The following is a 16,460-nucleotide window of genomic DNA, read 5'->3' on the forward strand; positions in this document are numbered from 1 at the left end:
TGTATCTTAAAACTATATCCTAACCGGACGCGAGCGACGCGATCGATTATTTTAGAAATAATTCATTTCAATTGCCGTATGTTAACCGGACGCGTATGACGCGACAGATAAATATGTCGCGTCGCACGCGTCCGGTTAGGATACGGCAGTTAAAATCAATTTCTAAAATAATCGCTCTCGTCTGGTTAGAATATAACTTAACGTCCTGTTAGGATACAGCTTAAGGATACAGGTTTAATTACCAGAATCGGCAGTTTTAACGATCTCGGTCCCGTTTTACGAAGCGATTTTAGCGCTAACATCATCTAAAGTACTTGAGGTATTTTTGCACTTTGTGATCTTAGAGCTAAGATCACTTAGTGGAATGGGGCCAAGTGTATACGTATGTACTCAAGGCGATCTTAGCGTTTCATGGACAATGTTTTCATTAAGTATATCATATTTCAGTGAAACTATAGCTCATTAAAACTAGTCTTTGAAAGTTGTTTGCGTCAGGAAGAGGAAAGGTATTCTCATTTAGCATTACATTTCATATATTAATCATTCACACCTGTGGCTTGTTCAGGAGGGCAAGCACTCGCGGTCGTTCACTAGACTGGTTTTGCGCCTGATATTAAATGACTGTGATGTGACAGAAAACTATGAATTACAGTCACAGTGTTCGCGAGCGCTCGCCCTCCAGAACATGTCAATGAAAATTAAGCGCCACTTTGTTTTGTTCATATGCCGAACTTCGGAGCTAACTGAAACATATTAAAGAATATTTAAATGAAAAAACGTGACAAGTATGACTGGAAATATATTTGCGATTTCAAGATGTGAACTATGTATGTTATTTTGGAAAGTACTAAGTAATCGCAGAACAATGTAATAGAGATTTGTTTTAACATCTCAGCACATTTTAAACAACGGCTATTTGGTGTATAAGAGACAGCTATTTGATGTATGAGAGACGGTTAATTTTTGTAACAGAGACGCACATTATAAACTATGTACAGCTATTTGGTGTATAAGAGGCGCACATTTTAAACTACATGCTATTTCGTGTATATGAGACGGCAATTTCCATACTTGATCACGAGACTGAGAAAGGAATCTTTCTGGCGTCACATTGGCTAATCCAGCTGATAAAACAGCAAGGGAGCGTTTATATGCACTTCCACATAGACAAGACAGCATATATGATGGCCTTTGATATACCAGTAACGGAGCACCAGTTTGGACTGGAAAACCCCCCACCCCAAAAAAAAAAAAAAAAAAACAACAATAACCAAAAAACCCCACGAATTCATAGAGGACAACTGATACTGCGATCCTTCGCACCTCAGACGGACGCTCTACCACTGAGCTACACCATCTTCTCCAATCACAGAACGTGTGAAATATACCGAACAGGAAAAAAAACGTAAATCAGAGGGTATGGTATGTTTGATTTCAAAATAGGCTTACTTGATTACAAACAGTTTTCAAAATAGGTTTACTTGATTACAAACAGTCAATTTTGTGAAATAATAAATAGTATATCAACCTGCAATTCTCCAGAATCTCAACGTCTCGATCCCTTCTTTAAACAAAATATTTTAAAAAAATAATATTACATCAGAAAGTTATATTCGCGTTTCTTTTGGTGTTCAGCATAGTTCCAATGAATATCTGATGTAGTTGAGATATAACTTGATGACCCCGGGCCTGGTGCTTATAAAACGTTTAGAGTCTAGACTCGAGACCCTATTAGATTACCTCACGACTGGTACACCAAAGGCCGTGATATGTATTGTCCTGTCCACAGGAAAATGAATAATGGGATTCCTTGCTGATAATTTGGTATAAGTATTGTGTGCGTCGGACAGGTCCCCATCCCCTGTCCATCTCTCTCCCTATTTCCCTCATCTATCTATCTATCTATATCTATCTATCTATCTATCTATCTATCTATCTATCTATCTATCTATATATATATATCTCTCTCTCTCTCTCTCTCTCTCTCTCTCTCTCTCTCTCTCTCTCTCTCTCTCTCTCTCTCTCTCTCTCTCTCTCTCTCTCTCTCTCTCTCAAATGACCACGATACATGTTAGACAAGAAATAACCGTATTTTAAAACATGCTGTGAAGTTTTATAACAAACCTTCCTTCCCTTTGTTATGCAAATATTCCAGATGGCGAAGCTGGTATATAATTATATGTCTATATACCAAGTTTGCATTAAATATACGTGCAATAACAGGCTTCATTTTTTATTATAGAAAAGGGATAGGGTCTGCTCCTGCTTCACAAAAAGGGCCACTTTTAAACTAAGGAAGGACACGTTTTCGTATTTTTCGGAGGGTGGAGATAACTCCCCCACTACGTACAGTCCTATTGTTAGTATATACAGTAGGCCTATCCCCTCAAAATCAACGACGACGTGCATATGATCACCACAGGGTGTTATTTAATTTTAAGATGTGCGAGACACTCCCTCATTATTGTAACATCACTACGATATATACACAACTGTTATTTAACGAAAAGCACCTTAATAGCTAATATAGATTGGATTCAGCGCGTGCGTGCGGTCAGACAGTTGCGTCAGCGGCTTACGTTTTGGGCGTATACACCACATACAAATATTTCATTGCGGCTGGCCGCTTGCGTTTTACAGACACACGCATCAAACTAGACGCTCTTATTGAAACTTATGACTGTATTTGGATTTTGGATTTTTAAACATTTTGGGGGGTTGGGGGTTTTTTGGGTTTTTTTTTTAGCTGGACCGCACGCACGCACCGCATCCAGTCTATATAAGCCTTTAGATGTACATTTGAGTTCATAGTTCCTGCTATTCACTTTGAGATTTCTTTTTAATGTTTATACCTGTCTGATTTTGACGACAGTTTGTTTCACGTTCATTTATGTTACTGTCTTCCAAAACCTAGGGCCTTTTTCCATGTGTGCGGGTTTTTTGGCTGTTACCGCAAATCAAATAACCATAGACTGGGTATTTTATAAATTGAATTCCACGCCATCACCACGCCCAAGGAAAACAGCCCATATAATTCACCGTGTATGAGACCTAGTTATATTAGTGTTGCTTGCCTTATAAACCCGTTTGCTGTTTCAAGTATATTTGATGACACTAAATACATCTTTTCCTTGCAATAATCAAGAAAGCATTTTTGTTTGACATTGGTGATTTTTGTTTTTTGTTTGGGGGTTTTGGGTTTCTTTTCATGCTTAAAGGATGGTGTGTCGGTAGAAGGTTATTGAAATTAAAACTATTTTTCTTGACATATTTTGTTCTTGCATAATCGGTTTTACGAGTGCTGTATAATCGATATGTTTTTGGTTTCTTCAGAATTCATCATGTTCGAAAGAAAGAAGTGTTTTATTTAACGACGCACTCAACACATTTTATTTACGGTTATATGGCGTCAGACATATGGTTCAGGACCACACAGATTTTGAGAGGAAACCCGCTGTCGCCACTACATGGGCTACTCTTCCGATTGGCAGCAAGGGATCTTTTATTTGCGCTTCCCACAGGCAGGATAGCACAAACCATGGCCTTTGTTGAACCAGTTATGGATCACTGGTCGGTGCAAGTGGTTTACACCTACCCATTGAGCCTTGCGGAGCACTCACTCAGGGTTTGGAGTCGGTATCTGGATTAAAAATCCCATGCCTCGACTGGGATCCGAACCCAGTACCTACCAGCCTGTAGACCGATGGCCTGCCACGACGCCACCGAGGCCGGTCATCATCATGTTCGAAGTTAAATAAAAGCAATGTTTAACAATGACAGTTTTTGCATGTGTTATAGGTTATTTCGATATTTGGGTGGGGGAAGAGAGAGAGAGAGAGAGAGAGAGAGAGAGAGAGAGAGAGAGAGAGAGAGAGAGAGAGAGAGAGAGAGAGAGAGAGAGAGAGAGAGAGAGAGAGAGAGAACGCGCAGGGGATGAAGACAGGGGGAAATGACAGATAGGGGAGCGAGAAACTTAAGAGACCTAGAAGGGGAGAGAGACAATGCGAAAGAGAACATGAGGCAGAAAGACAGAGGCACACAGAGAGAGAATGGTGAAAAGGAGAGGGGAGAGAAAGGGGAAGAAAGAAACACAGACACCTCAGCACATTACGAGCCTATGGAAATCTTCTATCGCCACATAGACTGCTCCTAGCGATAAAGCAATGAGTGATCTTTTATGTACACCTTCTCACAAACGGGATTTGTCATCAATTACAATTGGTTTGCACCAGCCGATCACTTTAGATTACAGAATCGGTTAGAATTATACACGGGCGTAGGAATGTCCTAAAAAGTGTGTGTGTGTGTGTGTGTGTGTGTGTGTGTGTGTGTGTGTGTGTGTGTGTGTGTGTGTGTGTGTGTGTGTGTGTACATGTGTAAATATATAAAAACCATCGCTGATGCTACAAAGTTATATGCGCCAATGTTATATGAACATACGAATTAAGGGTTTGAATTCTAAGCACTGTGCACCTATTGTGTTCACTGGGACAGACCAAACAAATCGCTAACTTTACCTTTACTTTTAAATACTAGTATTTAATACCTTTTTTCTTTATATAGACATGGGTGACACGTAGCCCAGTTGGTAAAGCGCTCGCTTGATGCGCGGTCGGTTTGGGATCGATCCCCGTCAGTGGGCCCATTGGGCTATTTCTCGCCCCAGTCAGTGCACCACGACTGGTACATCAGAGGTTGTGGTATGTGCTATCCTGTCTGTGGGATGGTGCATATAAAAGATCCTTTGCTACTAATCGAAAAGAATAGCCCATGAAGTGGCGACATTGGGTTTCCTCACTCAATATCTGTGTGGTCCTTAACCATATGTCCGACGCCATATGGGCCGTAAATAAAGTGTGTTGAGTGCATTTTCTTCCTTATATAGACATGCATGGAAACAAACACGCCCCAACACACAATTCCATCATATAAACAGCAAGAACCAATAGTTAACATTTCCCGCGACAATCGATTATGTATTTTTATAATCGATCAATCATCACATTTTCGATTATAATTAATCGCTTGAATATCATCAGACAGGGTGCAATGCCTAGTTTTAAACACTAAGGCATATTATTTTACTATTAGAGCCGTTTTTTATAACTAAAATCATACTTTACTTAGATTTTATTAGCTGAGGGCGACTAAGACTTTTACAAAGGTAGTCCGTTGGGCGACCATCGAATTTAGGGTCTGACGAGTATGGTACCAGTTAAACATGAAACGCACTGAAACTGAATCGAATGTGACAAAACACATTCTGGCGCCAACTACATGGCCCGTGCTTATAAAACTTAGTCTAGACTATAATAAAGTCCAGACTTTAACGTAATGCTATTTGAAGAGCGTTGCCATGACGTTAAAGTCTAGACTTTAAGGTTTATAAGCACGGGGCCAGATCTGCCAGAAGAAGACATATTTATCTATATTTTGACAGCGCCAGAGCTCAAAACATATTGCAGACAATGCATATACAAGCACTTCCGAGGAAATCGTTTACTGGAAATTGAATCTCTCTTGCATCGCCACAAAGAAGACTGCCACTCCCAGACTAGTTTACAGGCCCGTACGCAGAAATTATAGGGGGGGGGGGGCGTAATCGACGGCCCAAAGGGCCAGAGTTGCTAGGGGGTCCGGGGGCATGCCCCCCCCCCCCCCACCTCCCCCGAACATTTTTAAAATCTAGAATGCAGGAAATGCATTTTCCTGCATTCTGGGACGGACCTCAGCAGACTATGGGGGTGCGTACGCACTCCTCGCACCCCACCACCACCCCCTGCGTACGGGCCTTTAGTCACTTTGTACTGCAATATCTTTTACTTCAGAGACAATGCAAACAAGCTGCATACCTTGGCTGTTCTAGCATTTTGTCTTCACCCGTTTCAAAAATTAGATTTAATCTGTATACTTTAATGGTAATTTGTAAAGAAACATTTTTATTTTTTCCTGGTATGGGTATGGGTTTAAAACTTAATAAAATGGTTTATATGACAGGGCCGTAGCTAGAATTGTTTTTTTTTTTTTTTTTTTGTTGTTGTTTTTTTTTTTTTTTTGGGGGGGGGGGGGGGGGGGCAACTGAGTAGTTAATAGTCGTCTAAAAGTCCTTAAACAGTTGAGAAGAGAATTTTCTTTAAGTTTCTATAATGCTTTCCGGATTTTTTCGGGGGGGGGGGGGGGGGGGGGGGGGGGGTGGCAAATGCCCCTTGCCCCCACCCCTCTCCCCGCCCGCAAGCTACGGCCCTGTATGAATTTTAACTTCATTCATTATGAAGTTACGTGCTAATTCATTCGGTTTCCTTTTGACGCAAACGGACTATATACAGTGCGAAACATGGTTATTGTTCAACAAAGAACATTCTAGTTTTTATTTTGGCTGTGCAGTTAAATTTCAATGTGATAATTGGAGGGCTAGTTGAATTTGAGAAGGGCCAGTAAGATTTTTCATCAACAGCGATTCTGTTCGTACATTTCTGAAAGTTAATCCCAAAATGTACGTAGTATCGCTTTGACATCAATAATCATATTGACGTCAAAGCATTGTTGACGTCACGTCAAACGACTGTGGACTTTCATATGGCAACGGAACAAGTCGAAGTACCATTCATGTGTGTATGATGTGGCAGGCTTGTTTCTTTTGTTTAACGACTCCACTAGAGCACATTGATTCATTAATCATCGGTTATTGGATATCAAACATTTAGTAATTTTGACATATAGTCTTACAGAGAAAACACGTTTTGCATTAGTAGGCCTAGCAAGGGATCTTTTATAAGTTCCCCTCCCCCGCTCTCTCTCTCTCTCTCTCTCTCTCTCTGCCTGTCTGTCTGTCTCTCTCTCTGTCTCTCTCTCTCTCTCTCTCTCTCTCTCTCTCTCTCTCTGTTCTAAGCAAGCAAAATGGAAGTCAAAGGATTTGATTCACCAGGGCCGTAGCTAGGATTTTTTGTTTGGGGCGTGGGGGGGGGGGGGGGGTGCAATTGAGTAGTTAATAGTTTAAATAGCCTAATAATGCCTTAATGTACTTTGGTTACTCGAGTAATGTACAGGCGTCTATTCTTTAGGAAAATCCTACAGACGCCTGTGGTTTTGACTATGATGCGCAACTAAATAAAATTGTATATCTATAGGTTGACCTGCATTAGCAATTACAGTTTAAGCTATATAAGTTTGCAAACGAGTCAGTACGCATTTTTACATGGATTACAACTAATTTCGAAGGTAAAACGATGGAAATACATATGGCTCCAATTTTGGTAGAGGCCTGGGTCCATATTTTCTAAGCAACCTTAGCCTACGAAAGCGTAAAAACCATCGTAAGCTATGACGTCACTACATATGGCGTGTGCTTTAGTGACGTCACAACCTACGATGCTTTTACAATTTTGTAGCGATGGTTTCGAAAATATGGGCCCTGGCTGATTCTTGCCTCAATTAAACAACAATGCCACAATCTGGATAACAACGTGGGTTTTTTTGTGTGTTTTTTGGAGCGGGTTTCATATTAGCATTGCTGTCAAACGAATCACTAAACGTTTACATGATTATAATTAATTTTGCGGGTAGAATGATGAAAATGAATGGTATAGAAAGCTTCAGGTTAACACATTTGCCCGAATGTCTATCGGTTTTGCCCAAATTTTAGAATTTTCTCCAGCACTAGGGAAGGCAGTTGCCCCTCCCCCTGCCCCCACGCCTCGTAAGTTTACGAGAGCACATCGGTAACATGATTAGGGGAGATCAAACATTTGGCAATTTTAACATGAATTCTTCAGAAGTAACCGATTTCATTTTTGCAATACCAGTACCAGTGTTTTATATAATGCACTTTTCCAAAGACGGGCATAGAAATAAAATCAAAAATGGTCGTTAAGGTGACCACATAGGCCTATCACGAAAGTCGAGAACGGCATTTTGTTCTTCACAAAATTTTATTAAACTAAAACTACACCAACTAAATTTCGATCAGTCGAGTGCTATTTCGATACACAAACAGTTTCAGCAGTGGCATGGCGTGGGTGGGGCGACCGGAGAGGTTGCGATGGCCGCAAAATTCAGAACTGGTGGAAGGGACTCGGGATTGCTAACGGTCCACTGGTTAAGCACGGCCGTAGCTAGCGGGGTGTGTGTGTGGGGGGGGGGACCATTATAGAAATTAAAAGAAAATTTTCTTCTGGACTGTTTAAGGAGTTTTAAGACTTAACTACTCAGTTGCCTATCCAAACAAAAAATCCTAGCTACGGCCCTGTTAGGGGGTGCAATACTTGCCTTGCCCCGGGCGCTGGCAACCCACGCTACGCCACCGAGTTTCAGTACATTGAGAACAGTGGTAAAAATGAATACCAAAGTACCAGCTAGCCTGTGAAGATATTTTCATGATATAGTAATAATGGAAATGAAAATGTGTCGCAACTTTGCGATCTCGCAGTGCAATGCTAAAAGTCTTGCAAAGAGGATGCTTTGTTGTCGAACAGAGCCTAAAAGACCGTAGTGAATTAGGCCCCAGGTCTTTTTTTGTGTTTTTTTGTGTTTTTTTGTGGTAACCTGTAAATAGGTTACCAGACATGTTGCTTATTTTGATACCATGACATTTGATATACCAGTCGTGGAACACTGGTTGGGATGGGGGGTAAGACCCAATGGGTCTGACAATGAGGTTCGATCCCACTCCTGAGGTGAGCACTCTACCTACTGAGCTATTTTCTTACCCCTATTTGAATAAAGATTGATCACCATGTGGTTAAGAGAAAACTGACAACCATACATTTTTACTTCAGTGGATTCTGGGGCCACTCACATAACAAGCATCCTCATGAACAGACCATACAGTAACCACTAAGAGGTTAATACCATTATCTGTTTTGAATATGAAGTGCAACTAAATAAGAGAAAACTGGGAACCAAACAAGTTTGTACATTTTTATTTCAGTGGCATTTTGGTCCACTCACATAATCTGCATCCTCACGAACAGACAGACCATACAGTAACAGCTAAGGGGTTAATACCAGCATCTGTTCTTAAAATGCATAAAAATGTTGATAAACAGATCCCTGGTCAAGTCAACATTTTTTTGTGTACACTTTCAAGGTGAAAGGAGGGTGTGGCAATGAGTTTTTCATTAGTAGCGAGGGATCTTTTATATGCACCATCCCATAGACAGGACAGCACATACCACAGCCTTTGTTACACCAGTTGTGGAGCACTGGCTGGAACGAGAAAGAGCCCAATGGGCCCACTGACAGGGATTGGTCCCAGACCGACCGTGCATCAAGCGAATGCTTTGCCACTGAGCTACATCTCGCTCTTGCCCACCCACCCCCCTCCCCGGAGGATACTGAATTGAAAACATGTCCGATTTCATATCCACACATGCACAAGTAGACACGCTACTTAAATCTGATCGTGATATTAAGCAAGATATCTTTACTTGATTGTTACAACTCTGAATGCTGCCACACTTTGATTGTTCCGTCATCACTACACGATGCCAGCAAACCTGCATCTTTAGGATTCCACACAGCACAGTTAACATCCTGACTGTGAGCCTTATTCTGACAGCCAACCAGGCTAAACGACGGCTGGTTTTTATCACACCCCTCTTCCTCTTTGAACACTCTGATACAATCATCGGCCGATGCCGTCACTATGTATCCGGAGATGTGACTCCAATCCACATAATATATCGTTCTGTCGTGATAGCCCGACAGGGTACACACACACTTCCATGCAGGGTTGTTTCCCTTGGTCTGAACCCCTTCCTCGTTTCCAGGGAGATATTCCTGCCAAATCTTCACGATTTGGTCGTCGCTGCAGGATACGAGTCTTGAACCGGTGCGGTCGAAGCAGACACACCACACGGTAGACTGGTGTGATTCCAGGGTGGAGAAACACGTCCAGTCATCGTTGTCCTCCCTGAAAAGTTTAATGGTGTCGTCGTAGCTGCAGGAGGCAAGAACGTCTTCGTGTGGGTGCCAGGTGATGTTTTTAACATCTTGTGTGTGGGAGCTGAGTACACTGGCACATTCGTATTCCTCGTCATCCGTCACTGAAAGGAAAGTGAATAGAGGATAATAAAACGAGTTACCAGTTATTATCAAATTTATGTCCCGAATGAAATTATTTTCAGTTGTCATGAGCCAATCTATCATTCTCATTATCTTAATACAAAAAACACTTTCCAATTTGTGATGAGAATGCATTCTCTACCGATCACGGAAAAACGCAGGGTCAAATACACACTGTCAGAATAAAAGTTAAAATTTGTTTTGTTTAAAACACCACTAGAGCACATCGATTTATTAAGCATCCGCTATTACATATCAAAGATTTGGTAATTTTGACATAGTCGAGAGGTAACCCGCTAAACTGTTCCATCAGTAGCAAGGGAAGGAAGGAAATGTTTTATTTAACAACGCACTCAACACATTTTATTTACGGTTATATGGCGTCAGATATATGGGGTGGGGTTTTTGGGGTGTTTTTTTTTGGGGGGGGGAGTTGTATTTGTCAGACATATGGTTAAGGACCCCACAGATATTGAGGGAGGAAACCCGCTGTCGCCACTTCATGGGCTACTCTTTTTTGATTAGCAGCAAGGGATCTTTTATATGCACCATCCCATAAACAGGATAGCACATACCACGGCCTATGATGTACCAGTTGTGGTGCACTGGCTGGAGCGAGAGATAGCCCAATGGGCCCACTGACGGGGATCGATCCCAAACCGACTGCGCATCAAGCGAGCGCTTTACCACTGGGCTACGTCCCGCCCCAGTAGCAAGGGAAGCACAGCATATACCACAACCTTTGATATATCTGTCGTGGTGCACTAGCTAAAAGGAAAAAGTGCCGAATGTGGAAACTTTTAAAATAGAAATACATCATGACACAAATATAAATCAGGCTGTGAATTTAGCAGGAATCCCCATATTTTTGGTCGGAAGTATAAGATCACCAGGAATCTTTAAATATCTATATCCAAAAAAAAAAAAAATATTTAAAAAAATATATCAAAGTCTGTGGTATGTGCTATCCTGTCTGTGGGATGGTGCATATAAAACATCCCTTGCTACTAAAGGAAAAATGTAGCAGGTTTCCTGTCTAAGACTATATGTTTGACATCCAATAGCTGATGGTGTCGTTAACAAAACAAAGTTGTTTTTTAATAATCAACTGGGCAGTCTTCACCAGGAAAGGTGCGTAATCACTACCACATATACCGGCCTCGGTGGCGTCGTGGCAGGCCATCGGTCTACAGGCTGGTAGGTACTGGGTTCGGATCCCAGTCGAGGTATGGAATTTTTAATCCAGATACCGACTCCAAACCCTGAGTGAGTGCTCCGCAAGGCTCAATGGGTAGGTGTAAACCACTTGCACCGACCAGTGACCCATAACTGGTTCAACAAAGGCCATGGTTTGTGCTATCCTGCCTGTGGGAAGCGCAAATAAAAGATCCCTTGCTGCCTGTCGTAAAAGAGTAGCTTATGTGGCGACAGCGGGTTTCCTCTAAAAAAATCTGTGTGGTCCTTAACCATATGTCTGACGTCATATAACCGTAAATAAAAATGTGTTGAGTGCGTCGTTAAATAAAACATTCCTTTCTTTCTTTCTTTCTTTCACTACCACATACTTCCCTAGAATTGTTTAGGAGAGCTGCAAACTGATTTGCCGTGTAATAAAAAAAAATTTAAAAATTATGATTGCTCGTATGGCATCATTTAGGTATTACTAAACCAAATAACTTCCAGCTGTGTCAAAATTCAAGGCGTACCCATCTTTTGATTAAAATTTGATATTATTTACTTTGAATCTGAAAAAGTGATGTCACTGATGCTATATGTTTTACAAGATATAATTAAGAAAGAACACTAATACCTGAGATTTAGTTTTTCGAGGTTATTACCTGTTATTTTCAAAAACAAAATCTATATATTATATATTTTTTTACTAAGTTGTAGGTTTCCCCATGAGATGACTCATATATATATCTTACAAAATAAAAATCCATTAAGTTACAAAAAAATATATATATATTAAAATAAAAAACATAAAGCTCTGGCACACGCCAAATTCGCCAATTGCTAATTTTATTTTAATTTGGCGAATATATTTTATATAATAGATGTTATTTTATTACAAAGTAACTGGGTTTTTGTTATTTTTCAAGTATAAAATGTTGATTTGGCAAAATTTTCTGATCACCAAGAGCTAGCCCTGTAAAGTAAAAAAAGGTGAATAACACAAATTGAACAAATAAAAAACAACAGCAGCAAACCTTCCCAAATCCAAACACTTTTGTCTCGACTGCATGTAGCGATGAAGTTTCCACTCACTGACCAGCCCACAGACTTGACCTCATTCTCGTGACCTTCTAGGGTCGCGATGCAGTCGAACTCACCACTCTTGCGGCTCCAGATACAGCTTGTGGCGTCAAAACTAGCACTAGCTAGGTAGTTGCCACATCGAGACCAAGCTACAGTTCTACAAGAAAAATATTAAAGTAAATCTGCAAGGATTATCATGTTGCTAATAGTGCTAAGTAATGTTCAAGCCTTTTATGGTTGCAGGGAATACGTAAGACACTGAGTCATGTGTAATTAATTAAAGATGCTTTGCCTCCACTCCAAAAACAACTTGTATGTGTACTTGTTCCCCCTCCCACCCCACCCCCCCATTTTTATTAAAATAGTCTAATGGTTTGAAGGCACATGTACTTCTGTGATTCTTTTCTAGTTTCTTTTAAAATTCTGTTATACATAATACCCTCTTTTCCTCAATTTGATTGTTATTAAAATAAATAAAATTTGTATACACTGTATAATATTATAATTAAGTAATTGTCGCCATTATATTGTATGTATATATAGGAGAGGGCCTAGTAAGTTGGCAAACTTGTGTTCAATCCTTTTGTTGTTTATGCAATAAAATATCAGGGCTAGCTCTGGCACTCGCCAAATTCGCCAACTGCGAATTTCATTTTAATTTGGCAAAATAGTTTAGTGTAATAATTAACTCTTTTTTTTTTTAAATAACTGTCAATTTCTGCAAGTTTTGAAGTTTAATAAATAATTTGGTGAAATATTTTGCTCACCCAGAGCTAGCCCTGAGTATGTTTTTAATAAAAAATAATTGAAAAACACTAAAGAAGAAAGAAGTTTGTTTTGTTTAACAACACTACAAGAGCACGTTGATGTTTTTTTTATTCATCGGCTATTGGGACCGGCCTCGGTGGCGTCGTGGTTAGGCCATCATCTACAGGCTGGTAGGTACTGGGTTCGGATCCCAGTCGAGGCATGGGATTTTTAATCCAGATACCGACTCCAAACCCTGAGTGAGTGCTCCGCAAGGCTCAATGGGTAGGTGTAAACCACTTGCACCAACCAGTGATCCATAACTGGTTCAACAAAGGCCATGGTTTGTGCTATCCTGCCTGTGGGAAGCGCAAATAAAAGATCCCTTGCTGCTAATCGGAAAGAGTAGCCCATGTAGTGGCGACAGCGGGTTTCCTCTCAAAATCTGTGTGGTTCTTAACCATATGTCTGATGCCATATAACCATAAATAAAATGTGTTGAGTGTGTCGTTAAATAAAACATTTCTTTCTTTCTTTCATCGGCTATTGGATGTCAAACGTATGGTCATTTTGACAGTGTCACAGAGAGGAAACCTGCTACAGTTTTCAACTAGTAGCAAGGTATCTTTACTATGCACCATCCCACACAGGATAGTACATACCATGACCTTTGACATACCAGTTGTGGCGCACTGGCTGGAAAGAGAAACACTCGACAAGTCTCTCACCTGACTGTCCTCTGATGACCGTCGGTCAAGATGGTTTTACAAACCCAGCTTTCATCCTCCTTCCCCCAGATCCGAATTGTCTTGTCCCCCCCACAGGACGCAAGCAGTGTACCAGATGGATTCCAAGCCAAATTCCATACTCTGTCTTGATGCCCTTCTAACACACACAATTCTTTTAGCACTGACATTGTGGTAATCTGGAAGTGAAAAGCACAAAATGAATTATGATCTACATCTCCTAATACAAAAACACACAATCTCAACACGTTTTAACAAACGGTTTCTAGACGTTTCATACCCAAACCCATTCGTACCATACTGTTTCGTAACCACTAGCATACCAGTTCGTAACCAATTAAATAATGTCATACATTACACCTAACATTAATATATTTTTTAAATACACAATTACATGTATAATGTGATATTACAAACATATTGTAACATTTAGCAAAAAATGTGTTGTAATAATCACTCAGTATCTTTTATAAGCATTAAATGAGCAATTATGTGCTGTGCATCACTGAAGCATGCCGTTTCGTAACCAAAAAGCATACCTTTTCGTAACCAAAAGGCATACCTTTTCGTAGCCAAAGAGCAATTCTTTTGTCATAAACCCATTTAATATTTGATTGTATTAACCCGTGTAATAACGGTATGCAAATTTCATGTCATATGCAAATTTCAAAGTTCATAATACTACTTTCACCTGTCAATAATTGAAGGACTCGGTGCTAAATAGGGAATAAGTCACATTTTGAAAGTTTTGAGAAATATACCAACATATAAGTTTTTATTAATTTCACATTTACCTTTACCATAAATACAATTGTATGAATGTACTGGGTTTCAATATCTCTATATATAATTATATAATTACGTTAATATTACTATGTTTGTAAATATTATTATGTTTGTACATAAAATGTTTTTTGTCATGTAAAAAGAAAAATGTTATGTGTTTTTAATATATCAACAAATAAGCTGACTTCGCTTGACACGATACTTCGTGACAATTTCTAATCGCTAATTATTAAAATGCAGTTGGCTTGGATTTTTATTGTTTTGTTTTTCATTAAATAACATGTACAAATGTGGGTACGAACTGGAATGCCGATGTTCCTCTGGTTACGAACTGGTATGCGTTTGGGTATGAACTGGTATGCTTTTGGGTACGAACCGGTATGGTTATAATTACTTATAATTATATATATTGTCACTATCAATGTCAATGGTCATAATGTTGAACGGCCACCACTGGTCCAGTTTCGGACATTACTAGCAACTGGATTTGGGGTGGAGACTGTTGAATGATTTAATATGAATATTTCTGGATTCTGTCCAATAAGCTTACATTTTTTAACCGGAATCTGGGATTCATGAAAGTACAGAATTATGCTACACATAAATATGCAGACTGCTAACATATAATGGGTGAGCAGAAATATTTGCCAAATTATCTAACTTTGGAAATTGCAAAACTCCACAGTAAATTTCCAACAAAATATCAGTTATTACATGAAATTATTTGGCCAAATAAAAATAAAATTATATGTTATTAAAATTTGCAAATGGTGAAGATTGCGGGGGTCAGAGCTGGTGCAGGGCGCACATTAACTCGATACTTTCTTTAATGTGCAGAGCGAGTTACTTCCCCTCTATTTAGCAAAATTAAAATACGGGCAACTTTTTCATGCTGTCGTTGGAAGATTTATTTTGTTAATAATGACATAAGTACTTCAATCGGGATTTTGTGAGTACGGTAAGTTACACATTTTTGTTTTATGTGTCCATTTGTCTATTTCGGTTGAGGAACAGTTGAAACATGGTGCCACTAGTTTTGAATGCCAGCTATATATAAGGTACATGTAACAATATTCGGACATAGAAAGAACCACTTTCTACGTCCCTTCTGACTAGTACAGGTCCTGGACGTGCCATGGCATGTGCTCATTTCAATACGATATGTACACATGTATAGTCGACCGAGAGGAAACCCACATATGCTTCTCCTACTTTTATATGCACTTTCCTATGGACAGGACAGGAGGTATTTTATGTACCAGCACTGGTTGGTAACTTGGTATAGAAAACTCCCCAAATTGCCTGAACCCGAGTGAATTGTGGAAAATCGACTCTGCAACCGTAAGCTATGACCTCTCAAACCCACTTTGGGGCACTCAGTTTGCCTAGTGGTGACCCTAGTTCACGATGTATGTCAGGGTTTATTTTGATGAACTAGTGGTGACCGCCCAACCCCACCCATCATCACTTTTTTATTAGTTTTAAATATAAAGTTTAAGTTAAACCAAATTCTATTTTTATAATTTAATTTAGTAATTTCTTTGGCACAGTTTACATTGCCCATTTGTGGGGAATTCAGTAACTAAACTACTTCTATTAAATTATAAGAGGTAACATAATGCATTCTAAAATACCTCAACTTTGTTAACACTGAAGCCTTGATGTTAAAAAAACGTGAAATAGAAATTTTCTTTTCTGGAAATAAGGGGAATAACTCTAAAGTTTATGGAAGATTGGCGAGCTTCGACTTTATTTTTAAAGACATATTTATACGCCATATTTACAAACATTTTGTTTTCCATAGACACTTGATATATTTCAGATAATGTTTATAAGTATCACTTTCCTGCGACATCATTT

At 39.6% G+C, this 16,460-nt stretch overlaps 1 protein-coding gene across 1 annotated transcript; it reads right to left on the bottom strand.

Annotated features, from left to right (window-relative positions):
* Positions 1-8,904: 8,904 nt before the first annotated feature.
* On the bottom strand, positions 8,905-16,338 carry LOC121384998 (probable cytosolic iron-sulfur protein assembly protein CIAO1 homolog). The gene is made up of 4 exons (XM_041515521.1): positions 16,235-16,338; positions 13,797-13,993; positions 12,273-12,478; positions 8,905-10,043 (listed from the first exon to the last, which is right to left on the bottom strand). Exons 2-4 carry the CDS (start codon positions 13,982-13,984, stop codon positions 9,433-9,435), a joined length of 1,005 nt encoding a protein of 334 aa, XP_041371455.1. The 5' UTR covers positions 13,985-13,993; positions 16,235-16,338; the 3' UTR covers positions 8,905-9,432.
* Positions 16,339-16,460: the final 122 nt, after the last annotated feature.

The sequence above is a fragment of the Gigantopelta aegis genome, chromosome 11, assembly GCF_016097555.1.
Source record: "Gigantopelta aegis isolate Gae_Host chromosome 11, Gae_host_genome, whole genome shotgun sequence".
NCBI lineage: Eukaryota > Metazoa > Mollusca > Gastropoda > Neomphalida > Peltospiridae > Gigantopelta > Gigantopelta aegis.

What these genes read in the sequence shown, in the direction of transcription:
- LOC121384998 (XM_041515521.1), bottom strand. Translation starts at nt 13,984, where the DNA reads ATGTCAGTGCTAAAAGAATTGTGTGTGTTAGAAGGGCATCAAGACAGA. An exon ending in GGTCATCAGAGGACAGTCAG is followed by an intron (nt 12,479 to 13,796) that starts GTGAGAGACTTG and finishes TTTTTCTTGTAG; the next exon opens with AACTGTAGCTTGGTCTCGAT. An exon ending in AAGTGTTTGGATTTGGGAAG is followed by an intron (nt 10,044 to 12,272) that starts GTTTGCTGCTGT and finishes CTTTCCTTTCAG; the next exon opens with TGACGGATGACGAGGAATAC.